A 27,567-nucleotide genomic window follows, 5' to 3' on the forward strand; every position below is an offset into this window, starting at 1 on the left:
ATAAGTTATCAATGCAACATGTGGTACGTTTTCCATATTAAAGCGTGTAACGATTTCTTCATATGTTCATACATACATACATACATACATACACATACATACATACATACACACACACACGGACACAAATACATGCATACATATGTACGTGTGCATGTGAATATATCTAGGTGGTTATATAATAGCTATGTAACATATGTGCATGTATCAATGCTACTGAGAGATACATAATTGTTCAAAATAGACAAAGCACATTTTTACATCATCGCGATGCCATTGACAAATTCATACTGGGAGTTGAAGGTCCACCGCTGTAGTATTTCAGTCTATAGAGGGCGCCCTCCAATAAAAATGTACAATTCTCGAAATGGTATTTAATTTAAATTCATTCTCCTGCCGAACATTTTCAATGTTTGTTCACTTGACTACCGATCACTGTTATATTTGAACAAGGCACTTTGCTGTTGTTATGGGTATGGTCTTGGTTTCTAAGCATATTATGTCTATTTTTTTAATGTTATTATCACTTGTCTACCCATTTCAGTTGTCCTATTTGCTACTACAGTTTTGGTATTAAATGATTAACATATTTTCATGCAAATGTACTTTCAACAGTAATTTCACACTTGAGTACGTTACTCCTCCAATAACAGTACACACACAATTGCTACGTTTCATTAGTTTATTTGTGATTGGCCAGACTGCTGACATGTGACAGTACAGAAAACAAGAAATTTGCATATGATGGCCTGTGACATCATCAACATTTTATGCATATTATTTACATATGAAAAGTTGTAACAAGGCTTTGCCACCTGAAGTCAAAACTATCTGACAAATAAAGTAAAATTGTTTTTTGTTTTTGTTTGTTTGTTGTGCCTCACTTACTCAACTACCTTTACGAATCGGACTGGTGGCATAAATTTTTCACTTGAAAAAATGTTTCAGCAAATCTTTAAAAATACATTAAAATGTACAGAAACATGTGATATGATAGTAGTGTTTACAAAAAAAGTGTTGAAAATGGCGTTATAACACAGACCCTGTATGATTAATACACTCTGTGATGTCTCCTACATGTGTCTACATCAATGATAGGAGGGGAATATACACCCCTCTGCTAAAATGGAATAGTCTTAACCATCACAGATATTATCCAGACTGTACCATAAGTTGGAGAAGCGTCGAGCGGGAGGGAGGTCTTTGTGTTACAAATACAGTGATACAACACAATGTTTCATTTTCTATGGATGGCCTTTCACTCAGATGTCATTTTTGCTTAAAGACATGCATGAAATGAATCTTGGTCATAGTGTTGTGCTGCGTTATCAGCCAGCACAGACGAATGTACTGGATGCAGCCATTTCTGGTTGCAGCCAATCAAATATAGTTATGTAGTAAATAACCCTGATGTCAGACTTTTTATGCTAATTTCAGGCCACCTACCCTATGTTGCATCACTGATGTAAATATGGGTATATGTATGTTATGTGTGCTTAGTCTGGACGCCAACGTATCGCATCATCTGTAACCACGGTTGGTCAAACGACTCAATCATGAACCAAAAGTTGTTCATGTAAATGAGTAAACTCCTTACTATTAGAATGATGTAAACAGTGTGTAAGTAGCATCCTGAGCTGACAAATGTACCATATTTGGTAATTACGGCCCCCAATAAAGACTGACTTATCATTGGACAGAATTCTGTGATTGATTAACTAAGAAATGATGTTAATGACTGCGTGGGTAGACTGTAATGACATCGTCCTCGGTCCAGGCTTTTCAGCCTCCCCTAAAAAGGGAAAGAGGGCTCAAAACACGCTCACACTGGCTGATCTGTCAGTCTACTGTGTGGGTGGCATTCGTTGAATTTTTAAATTTCAGCTCATGCATCTCAGAACCTCATTGAGCTAGACCTAAAGAGAGATCTTAAGATTTGATGTATAATAGCACTAGACTAACGTTTGCCGAATGGATCGGAAGCAAGGTATATCGGCAGAATTAGCAAAATATCTGCAAGAAAACTAGAGAATTCCAAAGAACTGGAAATCAAAATGGTGGAAGGTGATGAATGTCTCAAAATACTACTGTCAGTACAAGAGATGAGAAATGTATCTAGATGTGTATACAACTGTGGCATGAATAGCGTTGACTTTGCTTATATGAAGTGGACTAACAAACTACTTCATGCCACGATACAACTATGAAATGAATAGCGTTAACTTTGGTTGCATGAAGAGAACTAAGGGAAAGACTTCATGCAATGATAAAACATAGTAAACGCACAAGATCATTGATATAAATACAAACATTGTTTCCTTCTGAGATGTAGATTATCACCAAAACTCTTATCAGCTCATTTATATTTGTGAAAGTTACTTACATAGTACGCGATAGTAAATTGTCTGCTTCTACATGGTAACTCACACATTCAATCAATTTCTCAAGTATCGATAAAACACAATTGATGGAGATCCCCAGTGTTATTGCTCTGATCAATAATTAACATGAAACTTGTCTCTTTCCCAATAGGGAACTTGCAATGCAGACTGAGCATGCTCAGACACAAAGGACTATGGGAATATCTGTGATTCTCGTAATACCTAATCTGGAGCTACTGATAAAATAAACCTCCCACAATGGTCATGAATTGATTATTTGTGTTTACAAACAATGTAACAATATCGTTTATAATACTAGTCGATTAGTATTTATTATCACATTTCCCATGATGCAACATTCAACATGGCAGGTTTGCAAGTTCCCTATTGCCATGAACAGACAAAGTTAACGCTATTATTTTGGTTTAGAATTGAGTACAGTCTGCGTAATTTTAAAATTTATGATCTCAAATTTTATAATCAAGTTTTAGTGTGGTCTATGTTAGCGTATATAGCCTGGCATGGCTTTATTTCTTCTTCTTCTCTGTCAGTCCTGCAGCAGTGTTGGCTTTAAACAAAATAATGTCACCGTCTTCAACTACGTAATTTCTACCCTGCTGTCGGTATTTGCCACCAGCCTAGTGGAAAGACAACAACGAATGGTAAAATGAGATTTATACATAGCACAAGCTAACGACACATATTGGATTCTAAGTCATGACAATGTAGATCAACGTCATTGATCCTGTGGTGCTCAAAAAATAAAAGATACCTGCTGTACACTGTACATCACAATGTTGACGTCAGCTGTGAAGACAAAAAGAAGCTCCTAACATTGTTAATTCCCATGATGCCTCACACAAGTGTACAGCAAGCGTCTTCTAAGCCACATATCAATTTTAAAATGATATCTCTATTTAGAGAGATCGTACATTGCACGGTTAATGACCTTTCTGGTTCCCCTAAGCATAAAGAAAGGCAACTATGATAAAATCAAGTGTTCCCATTTAAAGGGAATAATTGGCAGCAATTGATGACACATTTACTAACTTCCAACACTACCCCAAAGCTAAATATAAAATACAAATTCCATAATACACATATCTGTTGACAACATGGACACTTCACATTGATTTTCTTGGTTCTGTTTTGGTATACTATTACAAAATTGATCTGTCTTTAATTAATTTATTGAACTTTATTTCACCAGAAAATGAGAACACAAAATAAAACAATTAAATATATAAAATAGCTAACAATATAGTACCTACAATAAATGATAGTATGTTTCTGGTGAGGACCATGGATATAGTCCACTAGGGACTAGTCTAGTCCATGATCCTGACTAATAAATGATAGTATGTTTCTGGTGAGGACACTCGATATAGTCCATTAGGGACTAATCTAGTCCATGATCCTGACTAATAAATGAAATGGTACATATAATAACAGCTTACAAACATCAAATGAGATGTGACCAATAGAACAAATTGGGATGACATGTTACCTTGACGGCTGCTTCTGATCCTAATTCTTTGAAGTCTTCATACTTCATGACTTCAGCCATAATAAAACCCTTTTCAAAATCTCCATGAACCCTACCAGCAGCCTGAGGTGCCTTCATTCCTTTCTGTAAATATGCATAAACACAATATGACATTCGTTTTAGTCAATCAAAATTTCTACTCGTAGTTGGAAGCAAATCCCAAATTCTATGAGTCCATGAATATGCATTCTAACAATTTGACATTTGATTTATATCTAGTTGTATGCACCAAGTATTCAAATAGTCGTGATTTCCGATGCAAATGTGAGTATGTGTTTGAGATTTCTGCTGACTCCCATGAGGTAAAGTGGCCAACAGCAAAAAAACCAAAAGGAGGCAGAAGTTGAAGTAGATGTTTCTCTGCAATCGAACATAATGTAGGTGATGTAAAAATCATGAAATGACTCGTCATAAAATACCTTTAAATGAACTGTGGATATACTTACCTGTATTGTCCATGCTCTGACCTCATCATCACCAGTTGTAAAAAAATACTGAAGAGTAAGAGCGGAGAACCCTGTTTTAATGATCTTGGGCAGAATACTGCAATGGACAACAAAAAATAGAAACCATTTCATAAAGATGATATTTCAAAATTACCTTACTCAGAAGTAATGTGTTAATATGACATGTTGTATCAATGACAACATTACGGTCCGACCAATGTGACCGGCTTTGAATATGAGTGTAGGTGTATATGATCGTGATTGATGAATGGTTAGAGTGGCCAGCTTAGAATCTGCAGGATGCAGGTTCGAGTCCCATTGCTGCCATTTGTTTCTGATTGGCTAAAGTCCTTGGGCAAGATTTGAACAATGACTGTGCTTCAGTTACCCAAGTTGTATAAGTGGGGACCTGGTAGGATAGAGGATGCAATGTGAATGCTTTAATCCTATGTGGCTATATAGGCTGCAATGGATTGTATGCTACCCAGGGAGTTGACAAAGTATAAAGGGTCGTTCTACGCTTTAGATCCATGCCAGGGATAATAATTGTAAAGGGCTTTGAGCACAGAATGGGAAAGTGTTATATAAAAACTAACATTATTATATGAAAATCTGAGATGGGATGCAGTGATATAACGACCATCATCAGGACATTACCACAAAGTCAGCTGTGGTATTAGTAGGAATTTACCACAAAGTCAGCTGTGGTATTAGTAGGAATTTACCACAAAGTCAGCCGTGGTATTAGTAGGAAATACAATTTAGTGCTTAGCACTCCTTGATATATATTCTATACGTACTTGCACCAGTGCATGTACATACCATTGCTGTTAAAGATCAAAATGATTACTGGCATACCTATATGCAAATGACTATGTGTTTGTTCTATGTACACAAAATCACATAAACTGAAATCTGTATTCTTTGATGAAAACAGGCGAATCATGTAGAAATATCACCACACATTATATATAAGAGTATTGTACATCAATGCCTTTGAATATAGATAATCTACACCGTATATTTTAGCATACATAATTATGCAAATTAAATTTTCCTGGTACAGTCAAACAAAACAGCCACCCAGACTGACAGACTGACAAATGGACAGAAAGACAAGCACACAGACAGATGGACAAACAGACAGAAAGAGACAGACAAATCGACAGAAAGACAAGCACACAGACAGAGACAAATGGACAGAAAGACACGCACACAAACAGACAAATGGACAGACAAATTGAGAAAAAGACAAAGAGACAGACAGACAATCAGGCAGAAACCCAAGTACACAAACACACACACAGAAATTCGAAGAGGGAAGACCTGAGAGAGAAAATGACAGTTTAATAATAGACAGATTAGAAGCCAGTGATAGACTGATGGACAGATTCAAGTCATACACATTTTTAATTTTTCATCGCATAGTAGATTAAAAGATAGGAAATGAAAAGCCTGTCGTCAAAGAAATTTTACTGTCACGATAAAAAGGAGATGGCATGTATTGTCAACAGCTGTAAATAATTCATACATCGCTATGCCACAAGATTTTCATTAAATTTACTTGGACAACTTGAAGCACAAAGAGAACTTACTTCAAGATCAATAATGAAGATAGGTTTTATTGTCTGGATTTCCGTTTCAGAACACGCGACATCATCACCACTATAATTACTCCTCAAGAATGAAGACTAGCATCATACAAGACATTTTCTCCTGACAATGATGGTTATAAATTGTGCGCTTTAAAACGCTGAACAGCCCAATTTCAAAAGATGAATACAATTCCATTAAAATAAAATTCCCAGTGTGTGGTCCAAGGTAACTGCAAATTAAAGACTGTCTATTTGAAAGCCATGGCTGAAACTTGACACTGATCTAATGGGAAAGAATTCCAGTAGAGACAAATTTTCAAGGTTACTTGTTCTTTTTTATTAGCTTAAGGAAAATTAGGAAGTGAGTGCATCTGTAAAGTACATGTGCACTGTGAAATGTATACAATGACCTAATGTACTTACAAAGGACTAAACTGATTATTAGGTTTGGGAGGACTTTTTTATTTTTACATTTCTAACCAACCCTTACTTTATCTGATTTCATGAAATAATAATAAAAATCACTGCCCTCTATGGCAAGATCAGGAGAATATCAAAATGTGATGGATGGTAAATTAGTGATACCACAAGTTTGTATTTGGGCAAACACTATTGTTTATTTGTTGAAATTTTGGGACCTTTAACAAAACAAATGATTCATAGTATTCTTCTGTCTGTAATTGGCATTTTTTTTTTTTACAAATTTTAATCAGACATACCCATAACACAACAAGAATATATCAATTTGAAGATGAATAATTTCAAAGTCATAATATTTTCCTAGATTACTGCATATCTGTTTAAAAAGCTTCTTATAGTATCTAGTACCATATTTTGGATAACGTGCGAGTATTAACATAGTTGCTCCCAAAAATTCAGTTGCTGTCCTTTGTTCTCCTATTGTTGCCATGACAACAATGCTACAACATTTCAAAACATGTTGCCAAGACGACAATGCTCCAAATCATTTTTATCAGTTTCATGATATTTATCATCGATTAAGTTTACTTTTTAAGTATACATTGAAGTCTTCGGTCCTAGGTCTGAACGGTGGGGGGCATCATAATTGTACAACTGAAGACTAATACACTGAAGAAAATGCAATATAACAAATGTGCCTTTTCCTATGAAAGGAAGTGTTTCACATCTCTTGAAGGTGACACAATAACACTTCAAATAGCTGACATCAACTAATTCCACATCAATTACAATATTTCAATGTCTCTGACCTACTTACAACCCTTACATGATCTCGTTCTCGCAGGTTTCTTATCACTCGTGACCTTACAACATCTTTCTTTTTTTAAGATTGGAGAGATTTAAAGTGGCCATGTGGATTAGAATTTGGTATTTATTTCGGGTTTTTAATTTATAAAACAATTTTATCACGGCTTCCTACTTGAAAAATCAACGTGAAACAACATAGACCAAGACCTTGTTTATAACTCAATAAATGGCAAAAGACTGATGTGTGTAAAATGTTCGTTATTGTGCTTTTTGTATGTACAATAACAAACTCTGTTACACATTTTTTAGCTTTTTGCAATGTACTGAGTTACAAACACGGACTTGGCGTATGGTGTTTCACATTGATTTTTCAAGCCATGATAAAATTGATTATAAATTACAAATCCCAAATAAAAACCCAATCCTCATCCACATAGCCACTTTAAAGTGGCCTTATGGATGAGAATTTGGTATTTATTTTGGATTTTTATTTGATAAAACAGCTTCACTATGTTTTTCTACTTGAAAAAATTAAGCGAAAGAACACATATCAAGTCCATGTTCATAACTCAATACATTGCAAAAAGATGCAAAAAGTGTAAAAAGTTTGTTATTGTACGTACAATAACAAACATTTTACACATTGTTTAGTGTTTTGCTGTTTATTGAGATGTGAACATGGACTTGGTATATGTTATTTCACATTATTTTTTCAAGTAGAAAAACATAGTGACGTTGTTTTATCAAATAAAAATCCAAAATAAATACCAAATTCTCATCCATATGGCCACTTTAAAGGACAATATCGAATAAAGATGAAAAAACAATTGTCTGGCAGTTATACAAAAAGTTGGTCCTGAAAAATAGAATAACTATATACCTTGTGGTTTATATGATAGGATAACGATAATCCAAAACCATGGGATTTAAACATTGAACTTTAACATCATATACTCTCAATGACAGGCACTCTGAATAGTGAATGACTCCTGGTTAGATGCGATAAAAAGATTAATATTATATTACTCTGGGTAATTGAGCCTTTGGTTTACTAAGACAGACGCAAACTAAAACCATTGTTGCAACATGTTGATACAACAGTGATAAGCTATTGAATGGAAGTTAGTTTAATTATTGTCTAAGTAGGGAGGCGTCTCTGAAAACTAGTTTAGAGTTCCATGAACTTGCATTACTGTTTTGGGATTTCCAATGTTTACACTATCTTGATCACTGGGTGATTAGAATCACATAACAGAGGAACTACTATCACTCGTTTATGTAATCTACCACATTGGAGAACAATAGATTAGCTTGTGCCTATCTTAGTAAACTGAAGACTTGATCACTGGAGTCGTATCAACTGTACTCATATCAAGTGACACTTACAATCCAACACTAGATCTAAAAGCAAATGTGAACATAATGTAAATCTAACTTATCTTAGCTTTTAACTGATGCAATGATTGCGGCAAAACAAATTAGCATAGAAATAGAATCACTTTCACTGATAAATTATGAATAACTCTTATATAATACAAATAATTTGCTTCAAATTATTCATTCCCCCCCCCCCCCAAAAAAAAATGATGAGGCTATACGTACTCTGTAGTCAAAAAACTGTTTAAAGTCAAACATGTGAAAAATTGTCTTTTTATGAAAAAATCTGTCCTTTAAGAGTTAATTTATACAAAAAGTCTAAACATCATTTCAAAGAAACTGGCCACACATAAATGTTAGACTTTCAGCAATATGCAAGAAATACCATGATTTTGATAATTCACCAGAATGTCAAGATCAAGGTTAGAGGTCATTTTCTTACAAGAATGTGATTAGATGGGGGTTAGACACTTGAATGGACTCTATGTATTGAAGTTATGCAGTAATATGTTGTTTGCTATGTACATTGTACTCCAATATGGCTGCCATTCAGTAAAAAGTTATATGAGCACTAAAAGTAATCCTTGTTTACATTTTCTTCTCCTATACTACCTGTGGACATGATTTAAGAGAAATTGGCAACAAATAAATATGACGAAGTGTCTGTCACTGGCAAGAAATAGCTGGATTTTGATAACACCCTTAAGGTTAATGCCATGGCAAAGGGTAATGTCTTAGTAGAAAGCTTGTACCTGACAATAGGGGACAGACACTTGAATGGAGTCTCTATGTGTTACAATTTTTGAGTTTTGCCATTAATATTGATTTTAACTGCAAATATAGGCACCATTCGGTCAAATTTGCATATGTCGCAAAACAAAGTGACGTGCATGTGTCCCATATGACATGTCACCTTTGTGTCAGGTTTGAAAGAAATTGGATATTGCATGTCTGAGAAATGATGTGTTATAGACATACAAACAGATGCATGAATGGACAGTTGGAACCCATCGTAATAGTCCCCCTTTGGGCAACTAACAAATCACTAGAACCAACGACGAAATAATGTAAAACGTTAATTACAAATCATTAGAAATAACGACGAAATAACATAAAAAGCTAACAGCGTGATTGATTCCTGCCTCTTGACATCCTCTAACACTAGCACTCTATTCAGGAAACATTTCCCTTTATATATCTATCCACAATAACTGAACATACTCAAATATTATTTAATCTCCGACTGTGAAAGCATTTCTCAAGTTTACACAGATCCACTCCACGGCTATGGTGATTAAGTTAAAAAGTACTTCCGTCTCATTGAAGCCGTCAATTTTATTCACCCTTTTATTTTGTACTGAACAAGTCCGTTTTAATCTGTCAGACTTCTACCTCAAAAGCTGCTATCCTTTCACTATTTTTTGCACCCATTCCTTTTTAATATTTCAGTTATTAAATGTTTTCTGCCTATGAAAGCAGGATTGTTAAGCTTAGCGCACACAAAAGTAGTGACTTGATTGAGCACATTTGAGTCTTTTAGACTTACGCACGTACTGGCAATAGAGGGTGTACAAAGATGTTTTGAAGTTGTACATCAATGGGGCCACACTGCAAAATCTATTAGGCATTCATGCGACAGACATTTATTGAAAACAACTTTTTCATTAAAATCAAGCCATTGTAAGTGTAGTTAAATGATATTTTGCCGAGGGAAAAATCTACTACAACTGCATTGAAAATTGAAAATTGAAAAAATCAGCCTGATATACACTTTTCAGCTGCCGCAGTGTCAGTGTGTTGTTGGAATTACATATGTTACTGTCACTTAAAAAGGAGACCATGTGCTCTCACCCTAGAGACTGTACCTGAAAATCTTGCATTTGCAAAATTTGGTTTTATTTTTCAATTTTACCATTGTACTGCTGATTGCAGCATTGCATTGGTAATATTGGATCCTTCAATAGTAACATCAAACCTTATTAGCACCACGAAAATTTACAAATGTTGACAAACAAATGGTCTGAATTTGTAATGTTTACATATGGACATCAAGACATCATTTGTCGACAGAGAGACAAAGACCTTCCACTTTTTTTTCTAATCAAGATTAGAAGTTATTTTCAATGAGCAAAAATGAACAAAATATAGCAAAAGTTTCTAAAATTTTAATGAATGTATCGATTCTTTATGTTCAGTGCCTATTGTTTATTATATTCAAATTCAGCTAAGGGGCAATTGTGCCTTCCATGAATAATAAATATCCTAATTATTAGTGTTTTTTGGGGGGTAAAATTCTAGTCTAGTTACTATACATGTAGTTGTTCTCTACGACCTCTTTTTAACGTATAGTCAAATGGACAAATTCTATCGAAAATCTAGCTAAATCTCCAGCTGGGGAAGGGATGAACAGCACATGTCAGTAGTAATACATCACACACTGACAGGAGGTTGTAAGTGGTTACTTTGTTAAGTATACTACTAACTCAACCTCTAGTTTGAATGTAGGTGACGTGAGGATGTGATAATGTCATCATGTTTATATCAACAAACTCTGGCTGTTGGTGGTAGAGAAATCCATTTGACTATACAGACAGTGGAGATGATTGTACTGGGTCAAGGAATTTTATCATTAGACAATTACACGTTATAATGAGAGGGGATTCTTCATTCAAACACCAACAACACTTTACTACCATTAATGGTTTCAAATATGTTCCTGATAATGGAATGATAGTAATTGAAATATAGATGCAAGTTACAAGACCTACTAAATTAGATTACAATTTCATGTAACAGCTGTTCTATGTATTGATCCTGAAATCTTTCTGTTTTGTAAATGGCTAATCCTGTCTATCCATCATGTTTACAGAGACGGTGTGGACCTCTTGTATGTCCCTTTGGTGCAGGTATGAAATTACAGCAGAAAGTGCAATGACCTATGACCTATGACCTTTGATGCAGGGTTGAAATTGCAGCAGAAAGGACAATGACCTCACAAGCCTTTTGATTCAGGGTTGAAATTGCAGCAGAAAGGACAATGACCTCACAAGCCTTTTGATTCAGGGTTGAAATTGAAGTAGAAAGGACAATGACCTCACAAGCCTTTTGATTCAGGGTTGAAATTGAAGCAGAAAGGGCAATGACCTCACAAGCCCTTTGATTCAGGGTTGAAATTGCAGCAGAAAGGACAATGACCTCGCAAGCCCTTTGATTCAGGGTTGAAAAAACAACAGAAAGGACAATGACCTCACAAGCCCTTTGATTCAGGGTTGAAAAAACAACAGAAAGGGCAATGACCTTAAAAGTCCCTTTGATGCAGGGTTAAATTCACATACAGAAAGGGTAATGAAGTCATATTAAGCCCTTTGATACAGGGCTAAATTCACATACAGAAAGGGTAATAACATCATAAGCCCTTTGATACAGGGTTAAATTCACATACAGAAAGGGTAATAACTTCATAAGCCCTTTGATACAGGGTTATAATTCACATACAGAAAGGGTAATAACTTCATATTAAGCCCTTTGATACAGGGTTAAATTCACATACAGAAAGGGTAATAACATCATAAGCCCTTTGTTACAGGGTTAAATTCACATTCAGAAAGGGTAATAACTTCATAAGCCCTTTGATACAGGGTTAAATTCACATACAGAAAGGGTAATAACATCATAAGCCCTTTGTTACAGGGTTAAATTCACATACAGAAAGGGTAATAACATCATAAGCCCTTTGATACAGGGTTAAATTCACATACAGAAAGGGTAATAACTTCATAAGCCCTTTGATACAGGGTTAAATTCACATACAGAAAGGGTAATAACTTCATATTAAGCCCTTTGATACAGGGTTAAATTCACATTCAGAAAGGGTAATAACATCATAAGCTCTTTGATACAGGGTTATAATTCACATACAGAAAGGGTAATAACTTCATATTAAGCCCTTTGATACAGGGTTAAATTCACATACAGAAAGGGTAATAACTTCATATTAAGCCCTTTGATACAGGGTTAAATTCACATTCAGAAAGGGTAATAACATCATAAGCCCTTTGTTACAGGGTTAAATTCACATACAGAAAGGGTAATAACTTCATATTAAGCCCTTTGATACAGGGTTAAATTCACATTCAGAAAGGGTAATAACTTCATATTAAGCCCTTTGATACAGGGTTAAATTCACATTCAGAAAGGGTAATAACATCATAAGCCCTTTGTTACAGGGTTAAATTCACATACAGAAAGGGTAATAACTTCATATTAAGCCCTTTGATACAGGGTTAAATTCACATTCAGAAAGGGTAATAACATCATAAGCCCTTTGATACAGGGTTATAATTCACATTCAGAAAGGGTAATAACATCATAAGCCCTTTGATACAGGGTTAAATTCACATACAGAAAGGGTAATAACATCATAAGCCCTTTGTTACAGGGTTAAATTCACATTCAGAAAGGGTAATAACTTCATATTAAGCCCTTTGATACAGGGCTAAATTCACATTCAGAAAGGGTAATAACTTCATATTAAGCCCTTTGATACAGGGCTAAATTCACATACAGAAAGGGTAATAACTTCACAACCCCTTTGATACAGGGTTATAATTCACATACAGAAAGGGTAATAACTTCATGAACCCTTTGATACAGGGCTAAATTCACACACAGAAAGGGTAATAACTTCATGAACCCTTTGATACAGGGTTAAATTCACATGTACAGAAAGGACAATAATGAATAAATCAAACAAATAAATGAAAGCTGCAAATCTCTGTAATTCCTCAATTACAGTTGAGTGAATTTCCTAAAGGCAACATAACATACATACAAAATATTGTGGAATAATTTTGATCTCCAGTTTACAGCAAAAAATGGCACCAGTTTAGTTGTACTAAAAACCATACATGCTGTGCCAAGTGTTATTATAATATTAATCCAATTCAGTTGTTTACTTTCCCTGTTTGTAACAGATTCCTTTCCTCCAGTCTGATGTACTAAGGAAGCAACTATGGAATACAGACAAGGCTGTATAAGGGAAACTATACATTTTTATATAATTTCCCACTTGACACATCATTCCATCCTGAAGACTATTTGTCTAAACTTTGCAGCAAATAAACTTTGGCAATAGACAATGGCATGTACTTAATATCAGTGATAACTTGGCTAGTTTTGAAGGCTTGTATAGTTCTGTATGTACAGTTCACAGCGTTTCTACTGACAAAAGCCTCTCCACACAGTCTTTGTCATCATTGCGTGACTTGTTATTTTTACAGTGCCAAAGCTTATATATACTATGCATTGACCCCGAGGTCATCCCCATGGGGATCACTTTGACACAATCAATGCTACCATATGGCAAAACAAACTTGTCCCCAACAGCATACTCATAAGTTTCTTCCGATGCAGTATTTTTGCTGTTTGAATTCAAAGAATTTCAAGGGAGAGTTCCAGATTCTGTATTAACCTCTTAATATTATTTCAATCACAGGTTTACTGTCCCATCAAATGCCTTCCAAAGGGCAAAATTTGACCTTGAGTTCAAGGGTCAAGAGTTCAAATGATATCATAGTCAGAGACATACTGTTCTCCATTTACAAAGTGAAAGGCATGGTTTTAAACTGTATGGTTTTAAACAGGCATGTGCCCGACACGTACTTGATGTTTTGTAATCGTTTCTTGAATTGTATACATGTTTTAACTCTTTAGCGTCAGTACACGACTACTCTGTTTTGTTGTACTTTTTAAAGATATTTTTATGGCTCCATGAAAAACAGCCACTACTTTGTAGAAAGCTGATTGGATTCCAATAAAGAATAAGAATAAGAATAGGGCATATGGAGACTTCCTGTTTTTTCTGAAAACCTTCTTACTCATGTTGCAGAAAAAAAGGTTTCTAACAACTGTTTGCGCATTAAAAGTAGGAAATGCACTTATTTCAAAAGCTTCTTTATTTTTTTTTTTACAGAAGATGGATAAGTAATCCAAACACAGTACACAATATACTATATTCCAGTAATCGTAAACATAAAAGATTGCACAATTTGGCCACTAGGAGTGCTATTCAACTACAAACTTTAGCCATAAGTATGGTGTGGAATTGTTCATTACTTTAGGATATTACCCTGGTAGTTGAGCCTTCAGTTTTTGAAGATAAGACACAAACTAAAACTATTGTCACAACATGTTGAAACAACAGTGATAAGCTATTGAATGGATGTTGGTTTAATTATAGTCTCAGAAGGGAGGCGTCTCTGAAAACTAATTTTATTTAGAGTTCCATGAACTTGCAGTGCTGTTTTGGGATTTACAATTATATTTACACTATGTTGATCATAGGATGATTAGAATCACACAACAGAGGAATCACTTTCTGCCACTTTAATCTACCACACTGAAGAACAATAGATTCAGTTTAGGTCTATCTTAGTCAACCGAAGGCTGTGTCATACCAGTGTCATACTTTGAAAAAAGTTTCACAACATTTAACACATTTTTTAGTATTTTGTAAAGTTGAATGCTCAAAGAGAATGTCACATTATGTAAATTATACACAGCACAACCATACAAGGATATGGCTACATAACCATATCATATAAGGAAAATAAAATATTTTGTCATTTGGCACAACCATAAAAGGGCATGGTAGTATTTGTGAAACTGCATAACCATATAAGGAAAATGAAATATTTTGTCATTTGGCACAACCATAAAAGGGCATGACAGCATTTTGTGAAACTGCATAACCATATAAGGAAAATAAATCATTTTGTCATTTGGCACAAGCATATAAGGGCATAACAGCATTTTGTGACAGTGTATAACCATATAAGGAAAATGAATTATTTCATCATTGCTAAGGGCGTGGTCATGGTTGCTAGGGTTTATTGTACCAAAAGGTTTTGAAGAAAATCTGCAGAATAACACTCATTATATGGTTAATATTTCATCATTTATACACCCCCAGATTCATCCCCATTAAATTTCACCCTAATCTGCTTAGTAGTTTTGGAATTAAAGATTTTTGACCAAAAAGACACATTTTTCCCCTAATTTGCATATCACTGATGGGATCATCATGTCGTGAACAATTCTTAATCTAAACACCCTTAAGAATGTTCCCACGATCTACCCAGTAGCTTTTGAGTTTTTTGACCCAAATCACACACTGGTGGTAAGATCGTTTTGATTTGAACACCCAAGGTAATACACCCACCAAATATCATGGCAATTGGTCCAGCAGTTTTTTACTTTAAATTGTTTACACACACACACACACACACACACACACACACACACACACACACACACACACTTTGCCATGCTTATAATACTACTGAACCTTATCAGTTCAGTTGTGCTAAACAGCTACTTACCTTTGTATTTTTGTTTCTTCAATATATTTTACTCTCTCTGCCTCCTCCATTTCTTGTAGTTTCAGTTCAAACACACCTGAGAAGGGTATGACAGGTGCACCAGGGTCATTTTTATCAATCCAGTCTTTCATCTTGACAAGCCTGCCAAAAATTGAAGGGAAAAAATGATTTATTCATAAAATGAAAACTGTCCACAAGTATGGCTGCCATGTGCTCAAATTTCCACCTATTGCAGGACAAAGTGACCTGCATATGTTCCATACAGTATATCACCTTTGTGCCAGGTTTGAATGAAATTGGATATTTTCAGAGACATGACATATTATGGATGGACACACAAAAAGATGGATGCTCAGATGGACTGAACAAATTGTATATCACACAGTTTCAGTACATGCATCCCCTTCTTTCTTTCCTAATGATTGTGTGTTGTATTTAATTTTGTGGTTGTGTGTGTAATCTTTAGTGTGACAAATAAATACACAAAATAATGTTTTACAACACCTGCAAAGGGGGGGGGGGGGCGGTAAAAAAGTACTTTCATTCACTTACACAGGCAAGAAAACATACACTCATATTCATAGATCTTTCTTCACATATTTTACTGTAATGTCAGGTCACAGGTGGCCACCTACTTACAACCAGTAACACTGAAGTAAAGCACTTTCTCTATGTGCTACACTCGTTTATAGCATTCATATCAAGTGTAAAAGTATATTTTTTCATTTGCTTTATTTACAAGCCTAGCATGTGGCCTTTCTAATGTTGTCAATTAGCAAATGAAACAGTATACTTTTACACTTGACATGGGTGCTATAAACAATTGTGGTACATACAGAAAACTTTGGTGTTATGGGTTGTTTATCATGCCTTTGTTAAAAAAATATTCATTTGAAACATCACAATTTGATTCATTTATCAGGACTGTTCTACTCATTACTTTTGCACTTACACATACACACATATACACACACAGTGTTTTATTTAAGGGCGGTAAGTAGGTAAAATCTACCGGGGTTCCCACATCATTTTACCGGGGTTCCCCACCTAAACTATGATACATTGCATGGGAAGCACTACCAGTTTCACCTCTTTCCCCTTTCTGTTACCGGGGTTCCCAAACCTTAGCAAAAACACTGACACATATACCCCAAAGTCACTAGACATATATATATTCAAACTACTTGCGGTGCATGTATTTCATTTTTTCACAAGTAGCCATTATGTCTTATAGCACATGGTTATTGTACTTCAGTCACCTGTTAAATAGTTTTATCTTTAAACATTGGTGACTTTACGACTTAGGCATACAGAAAAATTTGTTTCCTTTTGGTTAACTGAACCCCACCTATTTTTTCACTGCCCCCCCCCCCCCCACTTATTTTTATGTATTTGAGGAAAAAATAATAAAATCGCTACAAATTGAGAAGTCACGCAAGAAATAGTGAATGCAGAAAAAGACACCAACTTCACTTAAAAAGACAATATAAAACTGTTCTTCCAATCTGTAATGGCTGTACATCTGGTGAGAAGAAACCAATAACACAGAGACCATATGGAAAACAACAGAAAACATAACTATCTGAACTTGACACTCGCACATTGGAAAAAACAAAAAACAAAATAAATCTACCTACCCCACCTATTCTAAAATTGAATGTAATCAGAACCACACAATTTTGTTTATGCCTTATAGGGACTATATAGTTCGCACCCTTAGACATCGCAGACAAACTTACCATTTATTTTTCTTTCTCAGAAAATCTTTTTCTGAGAGATTTATTAGATATATCATTGGCTTAGATGTCAGTAAAAGATGTTTGTTCAAAACTTCAATCTGCAAGAGAAATCATTGACAAAGGGTGAGCTGGGCTTAAGTTAGTATTGATCTACTTGTGGTATAACGAATCAACTCTTGATCCCGTCTAGCTCACCGAGAAATCATGAACCTAAACTTGTTCATGCAAATGAGTAAACTGTTACAACCCCCACTGTTACAATGAATAAGTAGCATCCTGATACATAAACATACCATATTTGGACATAATGTAAATCATCATGACAAATATACCATATTTGGACATTGTGTAAATCATCATGACAAATATACCATATTTGGACATTATGTAAATCATCATGACAAATATACCATATTTGGACATTATGTAAATCATCATGACAAATATACCATATTTGGACATTATGTAAATCATCATGACAAATATACCATATTTGAACATTATGTAATTGCCTCCAATAAACACTAACCTATAATTGGACAGAATTTTGTGATTGATTAACAAAGCCATGATGTTAATGACTGTGTGGGTGACTTCGGTTGAATTTGAAATTTCATCTTAGGACCTCATTGAGCAAGACATAAAGAGATCTTCAGATTTGATGCCACAGATAGCATGAGAATAAGCTTCAATTAGGGGTTACAACAATCTGATAAAAAGTAATGTAGGAATCTGCCTGGATTTCTATATTTACCTCTATTTCCTATGTACAGTGCTATTTGTTTTTTATTAAGTTCACTTTTGTTCTCCCGTGAGTCACACCTTCCAAGGGGGCAGGTGTGGTGACCAAGAGCAAAATGTCAACAAAAATGATAATATTCGAGCAAAAAAAAAAGGTAATGGTAGTGAATAAATGGCCATTCAACTCTATAAGATTTTAATCAGATTGGGGAATATTAATGAATTTGACAAATGCATACATCATGGGTCTACTTCATCACTAGAGGGCATGCTCTATGGAGGTGGTCTATGGACATGTTTACCAATATCACTGAGTTGACTTTATACAATTCGCCGAACCTTCTCAAAAGGATAACCGACCTCATCTCTCAACCAATAACACAGCTCCCTTTATTTCAAACATCTCTTGACTTATCTCTTAACTCATCCCTATCACTGCAAGTTTATATGAGAAAAAAAATATATAATTACTTCAACGCCAGTCCAGTCACAAAACCTAACAGGTTTCTTATCTTCATCCAAAATATGCTGTATTTTCTGCAAAGTGTTCTGTTTGAAAGAAAATGATAAAACTGGTGTTAATGATTTTGACTGAATTTGAATGATGACATACTGCAACACACAAGTCAATATACATTGGGATATCCTGATTGAGATAACTTCTTGTGGGTAAAATGAACTTTGAATACTCTGGCACGTGTAACTACGACATGGTATATGTGGAAACATGTATGTATATTCATTCTACTATCAAAGACCTACAAAAAAAAGCTTGGCGTCAGACATAGGTTGTCCAAGGCAATTTTTAAACACACACATTAAAAGAATATTTTATCGGAAATAATTATCCATTTATCCTGGTCCGGAAAAGTGCTTACCCTGATTTTGATAAATGCAGAGAGCACAGTGTATATTTTTATCCTAATCAGAATATACATTTATCCAGATTTAGCGATATTCCTGAATGACAAAGATACATTACCATCATGGCATCAGGGCTCAAAAGTAACTATTTTCTTTGGTACTCCAAGTGGGCTACCAATTTCAGAAAGTGGTAGCCCAAGGATGGTGACCGATAGTCTGAACTGAAAACAGATTTCCTCTATTGGAAATATGTGTGTTATTAAAATACTTTCATGTCTGTAAATCTACCTATCTTCACATAATCAGTGGTAGCCTGAGTGGGCTACCAGCTGCAAATTATGGTAGCCCCATGACAAGGATTGGTAGTCTGTGGACATGGGACTACTGTAATCTGACCATGCATTGCCATAGAGTTGACCACACTTGTCACAACATTGCCTAGTAAGTGACAAAATCCAAGTAACAACAATTTACTAAGCTAATGCTGCCATTCACATTCAATGTTGTCAAAGCAGTCACCTAACATCATTAGTAAAAAATAATTATTATTATTATTATTTCAGTAAACAGCGACAGTCCACTGTTCAAAGAATGTGATATTTTTACATGAACAGGATTGGACAAAAAGCTAATGTACAATAAATAAATAAATAAATAAATAAATAAATAAATGTTATAAGAAATGAAAACATTTATAGGTGTCAGGTTCATTCATAACTGATTTAAAAGACTTGAATATGAAAATTGCTAGATGATGTATACTGTGAAGGTTTGTGGTAGAGAGAAGGGAAATAAACTTTTCTTTGGTTAAAAAAACATGACATTGTTCTGAAATACAACTCTCTAAACAGCGTATAATGTGTATAATATTAACAGTCTTAGAAGTCAACCCAATCATTTCAGCAGGGTTATGACAACATGACTGTGAAACATGAGTAAATACTCATGACACTTCACATTTCTCGATACTGTGTGAGAAGAGCTACTGGCTCAACAGTTTATCGAGAGTAAATAAAGTCTAATAATAATAATATTACCATGAGCGCCTTTGTTACTCTCTTTTCTACACACTGGATATACTTAATAATTCAGCTAGCTTGCCTTTGTTATCACATCGCGTGACTCTCTTTTCTACACACTGGATACTTACTAATTCAGTCGGTTTGGCACTGCCTCATGTGACTTTCTTTCCTACACACTGGATATACTTACTAATTCAGCTATCTTGCCTTTGTCACCACATCGTGTGACTATCTTTTCTACACACTGGATACTTACTAATTCAGTCGGTTTGGCACTGCCTCATGTGACTTTCTTTCCTACACACTGGATAATCTTACTAATTCGGCTATCTTGCCTTTGTCACTGCCTCATGTAACTCTTTCCTACACACTGGATATACTTACTAATTCAGCTATCTTGCCTTTGTTATCACATCGTGTGACTATCTTTTCTACACACTGGATATACTTACTAATTCAGTTATCTTGCCTTTGTCACTGCCTCATGTAACTCTTTCCTACACACTGGATATACTTACTAATTCAGCTATCTTGCCTTTGTCACTGCCTCATGTAACTCTTTCCTACACACTGGATATACTTACTAATTCAGCTATCTTGCCTTTGTCACTGCCTCATGTAACTCTTTCTTACACACTGGACATACTTACTAATTCAGCTAGCTGGTGTTTGTCACCACCTCGTTTCACTTTCTTTTCCATATCCTGTATCCTATCCTGTAAATACTGCAAATCTTTGAGTCTCAATTCATCAAAGATGATTTCCATATCCCGGACAGGATTAACATCGCCCTCAACGTGTGTCACATCTTCATCTTCGAATGCTCCTGAAAGTATGTAAGAGAAATCAAACGTGTAATCGTTGAATTACAGGATAAAGCTCCACAGTTTCATTCACTTTCACTTATCAATATGGGGTTGGCATCAGGCTGAGCTTAGGCAGAAGTGATGCATGAGACTTGCTAGGAAGCGTCCGCTAAATGTATTGTGGACTACTCTTGTCATTATTGGAACTGTAAGATCTGTAAATGTTGTCAATATAGTGGAAGTTGACTAGCAAGTCTCATACATCACTACGTTTGGGTCGATGTCAACTCTGTACTAATATGTGAAATGAATGAAACCAACAAATTTTATTTTGTTTAAAATGCGAGTTATTATTAGACATAACTTGATACGGTATCCTTCACACTCCGTAACAAGTTGAAGGTATCATAAACCGAATCACCATACTTTTAGGGCTAATTTTTACTTTGCTGATCAGAAGCATATTTAACCCCTTCAATACTGAAAACATTCCCGCCAAAATTGTTTGGACAAAATTCTTGTTTTATGTAAGTTTTTGGCATATATCAACTTCATTTTAGACTGGAATTAAAGAAATGTTACTTCCTAATAAAGTAATATTATTGTAATTATGAAAATATTCATATAAATTGGGTCCCCATATTATTTAAAACTCGTCTCTAGTCATGAAAGGGTTAACCATCAATTGCTATAGACTTACAGTGTTTTTGCAAAGGGTGGTAAGTAGGCAAAATCTACCGATGTGATGTTAACTGGGTTCCCAAACAAATTTAACATAGAATCTATGGGGAAACACTGTCATTTTTACCCCTTTCTCCCTTTCTGTTACCAGGGTTCCCTACCAGTGTTTTTGCTATGGCCAGTAAGAAAGTAAAATCTACCAGGTTCCCAAACAAAAGACGCTATGGGGAAACACTGCCATTTTTACGCTTTTTCTCCCTTTCTGTTACCGGGGTTCACTACCAGTGTTTCCACAAAGGGCGGTAAGTAGGTAAAATCTACCAATATCATTTTACCTGGGTTCCCAAACAAATTTACCATAGACTCTTCGGGGAAACACTGCCATTTTTACAAAAAACACTGACTGTACCCAAACTTGGTATTCGGACACAATACTTAAATGATCTGATGACTAAACTTGAATGTCAAGGAAACCCCAATTACACAATTCACTGATACAATACTATCACTAACAGTCCCAGGCAATTTTTATTATACCATGCACATACCAAGATATTGTCTGAACAGAAAATATGGATTATATACCCTGGTCGTGCTATGTCAAGGCAAGCCATGTCTAAGTCACTGGGTCTGCGGTGCTAAAATATGAGTCAAAATGATCTAAATCACCATTATTTTCCCCGATTTTTGCATGAATTTTGCTTGAGTAATCCCAATACTTTTCTTCATTCAGACAAATAACACAAGTGCCCGAAGGGGCCTTGTCACTATGAGTCACTAGACTCACAGTGACAAGGCCCCTTAGGTCACTCATATTTTCCTTGGGTGAATAAAGGAGAAAAATATTGGGAATTAATGTATAGATGTTATGCATTTATATTAACATCATACTCAAACAATTTAATTGAGGTACCATCACTATCATCAAAAGGAGGCTTATAAACCCAGCCTATGCCACTTGCAGGTAGCAAAGAGCTTTGGCTTTATGGCTTGACAAATGTCTTTTAACAGAGAGGTCCATCAATTCAGTATGATGAGAAAATCTCTGGACTCCTCAAAGTTGAAGAAGAAGTAGGAACTTACTTGTCATGTGGAATATTGAATCACATGCACTTATATTGGAGAGGAAGGCATTGCCGAGACCTTGTCCCTCATGGGCACCTTGCACCAACCCAGCAATGTCCACCACTTTCAAGAATGCTGGAATTTTGCTGAAATGAAAATATATTGTCAATTTTAACAAAACATTGTCTTCAATAATAAAATTTACTGTAGAATGTTTCAAAATCATAAACATTGTGAGAGAGAGAGAGAGAGAGAGAGAGAGAGACAGACAGAGAGAGACAGAGAGAGACAGAGAGAGAGAGAGAGAGCAGTCAGTGTGTCAGCATTATGAAGTTGTGAAATTAACTTTTTTCTTCCTTTTTACTTTCAACTGTAAACAAGGTCAAGTATTACTAGACCTTACCTTGGTGGTTTGTAGAAGTCACACAGAAAATCAAACCTTTCATCTGGCACTGGTACTCTGCCTGACAAATAAAATGAACGAACAATATAAATATGGGAAATCTTACAATGATGATGATGATGATGATGATGGTGATGACAATGACAACGATGATGATGATTATGATGACGATGATGACAGTGATGATGACAATGACGATGACGATGATGATAACACATACTTTTAGTATCAATGACATTGTAGTACTTACTTTCATTGGGATCTGTCACACCAGTCAGCAATTATGAGAAATAAAAGAAAGACAAGAGTTAGCATTAAAATGATTACAATGTGAAAAATATCTTCATCACCACAGAATGTTTTGAAAACACGTTTTAGCATCCATGCATAACTGACTACCAATATACCAAAACACATACATGAAATAAACATATATTTCAAAATTCCACATGTAACATTTTATAAACAAGCAAATTTTGAATTACGTTATTGTCCATAAATATAACTTTTGAAATAAAATATAAGTATGTTATATTAAATATATTTATTTTCCTTAAAGTGGCCATATAGATGAAGATTGGGTGTTTATTTTGGATTGTCAATTCACAAAACTACTTTACCATGGCTTCCTACTTGAAAAACCCATGTCAAACAACCTAGACCAAGTCTGTGTTTGATGCAATAAATACGTAAAAAAGGTTTGTTATTGTACGTACAATAACAAAGATTTACAAGTTTATCAGTCTTTTGCAATTTATTGACTCAGAGTCACAAATACAGACATGGTATATGCTGTTTCACATTGATTTTTCAAGTAGGATGCCATGATAAATTTATTTTATAAATTTAAAAAATCCAAAATAAATACCCAATCATCATCCGTATGGCCACTTTAAGCTGCACTAGTTAAAAATGAAGTATTATTTTCTGATTAGACAACCAACAATATATATACACTGAAAGTTGTTCAAATACCAATAATTAGATATTGTAGGTGTTAATTAGGAGTTCATTTTATCCAAAAGCAGTATATAGTACTTGTGATCTCATTTGAGCACTGATTTTAGGATGCACAACACAAAAGCAAATTTGACTGGGTTTGTATTACCTTGTTATGTGTATAGCTACATAAATATGTTTACCAACAGGTGATTCAATACTGTGCAGGGTGTATGATAATTTATGAGTTAATGTAATCTGACGTATTAGTTTTCAAAACCACTCTAGTTGCAGCTTTTTAATCATCACATTTTTTTGGGGGAAAAAAAGTAAAAATAATTTTTATTTCAATTACCGATTGTACAAAATGGGAAATTTTCAGCGGCTGCAATACTCTTGGTTAGGACGTTGAAGAAAGTTGATTTCCTGAAAAAAGACAGAGAGGTCTGATGACTTTTTGTGTACAATTGTATCATAACATATACACAAATTGTTTCTAGAGATGCCTGGCATACACTGAGAGAGAAAAACAGCAAGTGCCTCTGATGTAGGTGCTTGTCATGTTCTTATTGTGGAGTCATGATGGGTGAATGGCAAGTCGCTGGCTTGGAATCTGCAGGTTGCAGGTTCAAGTCCCATCGCTGCCGTTTGTTTCTAAGTGGCTAAAGTCCATGGGCAAGATTTGAACCATGACTGTGCCTCAGTCAACCCAGCTGTATAATTGGGGACCTGGTAGGTTAGAGGTTGCACTGTGAATGCTTTAATCCTATGCGCTTATAGAGGCTGCAATGGATTGTATGCTCCCCAGGGAGTTGTAGTATAAAGAGCCGTTTTGCGGCTATAGATCCGCACCAGGAGTAATAATTGTAAAACACTTTAAGCACAAAGTGGGAAAGCACTATATAAAAGCCAACAATATTATTATTATTATCAGTTTACTTATGTCTGTGAAAGTTGGTCATATTGTCGTGTACAATATAACTAACTTTCATAGACATAAACAAACTGATAAATAGCATCGGTTGAATCAACATCAGACTCAGAGGCACCCGCTACTGTCTTTTTATCATCATTAATGTATGTCTGTTTGAAAACATATGTAAATTTATGTAAATGTTTGACTTCTCAGGACCTTCAAAACCAGATCCTATTGTCCACCACTGATAAAACAAGTTCTGATCAGAGGAATCTGATATGGGTTCTATTACTATCAATGTTATCTGATTCACATGAAATGATATACAGCTGTGAAATTTATGTGGCAAAAGTTCTGATCACATAGAAATACAACTTTTGCACACCATTCTGCATTTTTTCCTTTACAATGCTAAGACATGGCTTCTTTTCACAGCTTCTCTTTCACTTAAGCTTTCTAGTCCATTTAATTTCAAAGCTCTTGGTTTCAGTGCCTTAGCACCCTAGGATATGATTTGTAACAAAACTTGACTTCTATAAATACACATCCCCATTTAATACCAACACCAACGAACATTCATTTGAATACAAGGTACATATTTCATTAATTTTCAAATTCCTAACTCACCCTACATTTGGTAATCCCACAATACCAATCTTCAGTGAAGTTCCCAGTCGGCCAATCAGAGGCTTGGGTTTAGGTGCTTCCTTCTTTTTTGGTGGCATTATGTAGATTCGTTGTCTAAAACATTGAAACAAAAAAGATGATGAAAATCTGACATCAAACAAGAACTATTGATTTGTAAATGTATTATTCCTAAGTGCTTATTACTTTCAGAGTAGTTATGAATATCCATTGTTCAACTAATACATATGTATGACTCCTAAGTCCCACTATGCAAGTGACCCACTGCTAGAATGAAGTTGAAATACAGTTTTAATTTAGTGTTTCTTGGTAATCATGCTTAAATTTATGTGATGTGAAACCATGAAATGACTTTCCAGAAACAAAATTTTCTGAAAATACCATAATTTCCTAGAGTGGCGTTCCCCTTTAAGTTAATTAAGCCATTGAATTGGTTATATATGATGCATACATACATAATTCTGTGAATAGCAAATGACGGTTACTTCTTCTTCAGTAATTCCCCTCCAAAAAAAAAAATCTATAAGCCCCCATTAAGTTTAAGTCCAGATGAGAGCGTGAAAACTGGTAGAAATACTTACCAATGGGTAGATTAAAACACAGAAATTTCAATTTTGACCTGAATCTACAATAAAGTTACCGACTGATTCTGTAGTTGTTCCTTTAATACAAGTTACAATATGGCCAATCAGTTGGCCTGCTAAGCACCGAGTAATTTAGGGTAGCATTTGTTTTCCTGTTAAACAGCGGAACTAAAAAAACTCAAAAACAGAAGAAAATAACTCAAAATCGAGAGCAACAGATACCAATTAATTTCAAATAATAATGTAATTTTACAAACTCGATATATAGCCTTATTTGCATGACTTGTGCTAGATGCAGTACTGGAGCAGTTTCGCTATTTGCTCTCAGTCCTCCGCTCGTGCATCCTAACCGAATGCAGAAGTCACATAAAATTTGGTTTAGTATTTTCCAAGACTCTGACTGCAGTAGCCATTACATGTGAGCCACAAACGTAACCGAGACTATGCATTGACCTCTATAACCTCTGACCTCTGACCTTACATGATACTTTCACTAGATTGCACATGTACATTATTTGTCACGTCTAAATAAAGCTACCTACTCCATACTTGTTTTGGTAACAACAGTCAAAACAACAGAAATGATGCAATTGTGTGGCAATCATTTTTACGCCTATATCTATTTCATAATAGGTCATTTAAGGTGATCTGCTTTCTCCTGAAGTATTTTTAGTTTAAGAATGTATTCTACTATTGTGCACACGTTATCCTTTACTTTGGCATGGGAATGTAATATTGGTTGTAAATTGCTTATACTTTTAATGACATATTAATGTTGTATTTTAAATTCAAAATTTTAAGTTGGTGAACGCAACATATGCATACAAACTTGTACATATGGCCACCATTATCCGCTGTTTGTTAGGATAATTCCATAACCCCATTCCCCTACACTGAGATGAGTGGTCATACAATCTGATAGCACGTTGCATGCAGCGCCAAGAAATTCGAAAATGTCATGTTTCACACACATTGCAAGAAAATGAGACATGTGGCAGCTAGTCACCACAGACGGAAACATGGTGTACGTACATTGATTGATATATACTCGTCTGAGACAGTGCATAGTTAACAAACAGTAATAACAGTTCTACCAACCTGTTCGCTTGAATCAGAATAAGTTACTCTTGGTCAATTTTTGGCTGAATTACGAAAATTATTATAGCTATTGCAGATAGTTGGGAAACCCTGTAATGGAGGACAAATTTCGA

General features: G+C 35.1%; 1 protein-coding gene across 1 annotated transcript; it reads right to left on the bottom strand.

Annotated features, from left to right (window-relative positions):
• Positions 1–677: 677 nt before the first annotated feature.
• Positions 678–27,567, bottom strand: LOC144450498 (obg-like ATPase 1). The gene is made up of 13 exons (XM_078141136.1): positions 27,455–27,567; positions 25,755–25,868; positions 24,567–24,637; positions 23,523–23,534; positions 23,273–23,333; positions 22,888–23,015; positions 20,968–21,143; positions 18,903–18,980; positions 17,691–17,788; positions 15,952–16,092; positions 4,374–4,470; positions 3,889–4,011; positions 678–3,019 (listed from the first exon to the last, which is right to left on the bottom strand). The coding sequence occupies exons 2-13, from the start codon at positions 25,850–25,852 to the stop codon at positions 2,909–2,911; spliced, it is 1,194 nt and encodes a 397-aa protein (XP_077997262.1). The 5' UTR covers positions 25,853–25,868; positions 27,455–27,567; the 3' UTR covers positions 678–2,908.

The sequence above is a fragment of the Glandiceps talaboti genome, chromosome 20, assembly GCF_964340395.1.
Source record: "Glandiceps talaboti chromosome 20, keGlaTala1.1, whole genome shotgun sequence".
In the NCBI taxonomy this organism is placed as follows: Eukaryota; Metazoa; Hemichordata; class Enteropneusta; family Spengelidae; genus Glandiceps; species Glandiceps talaboti.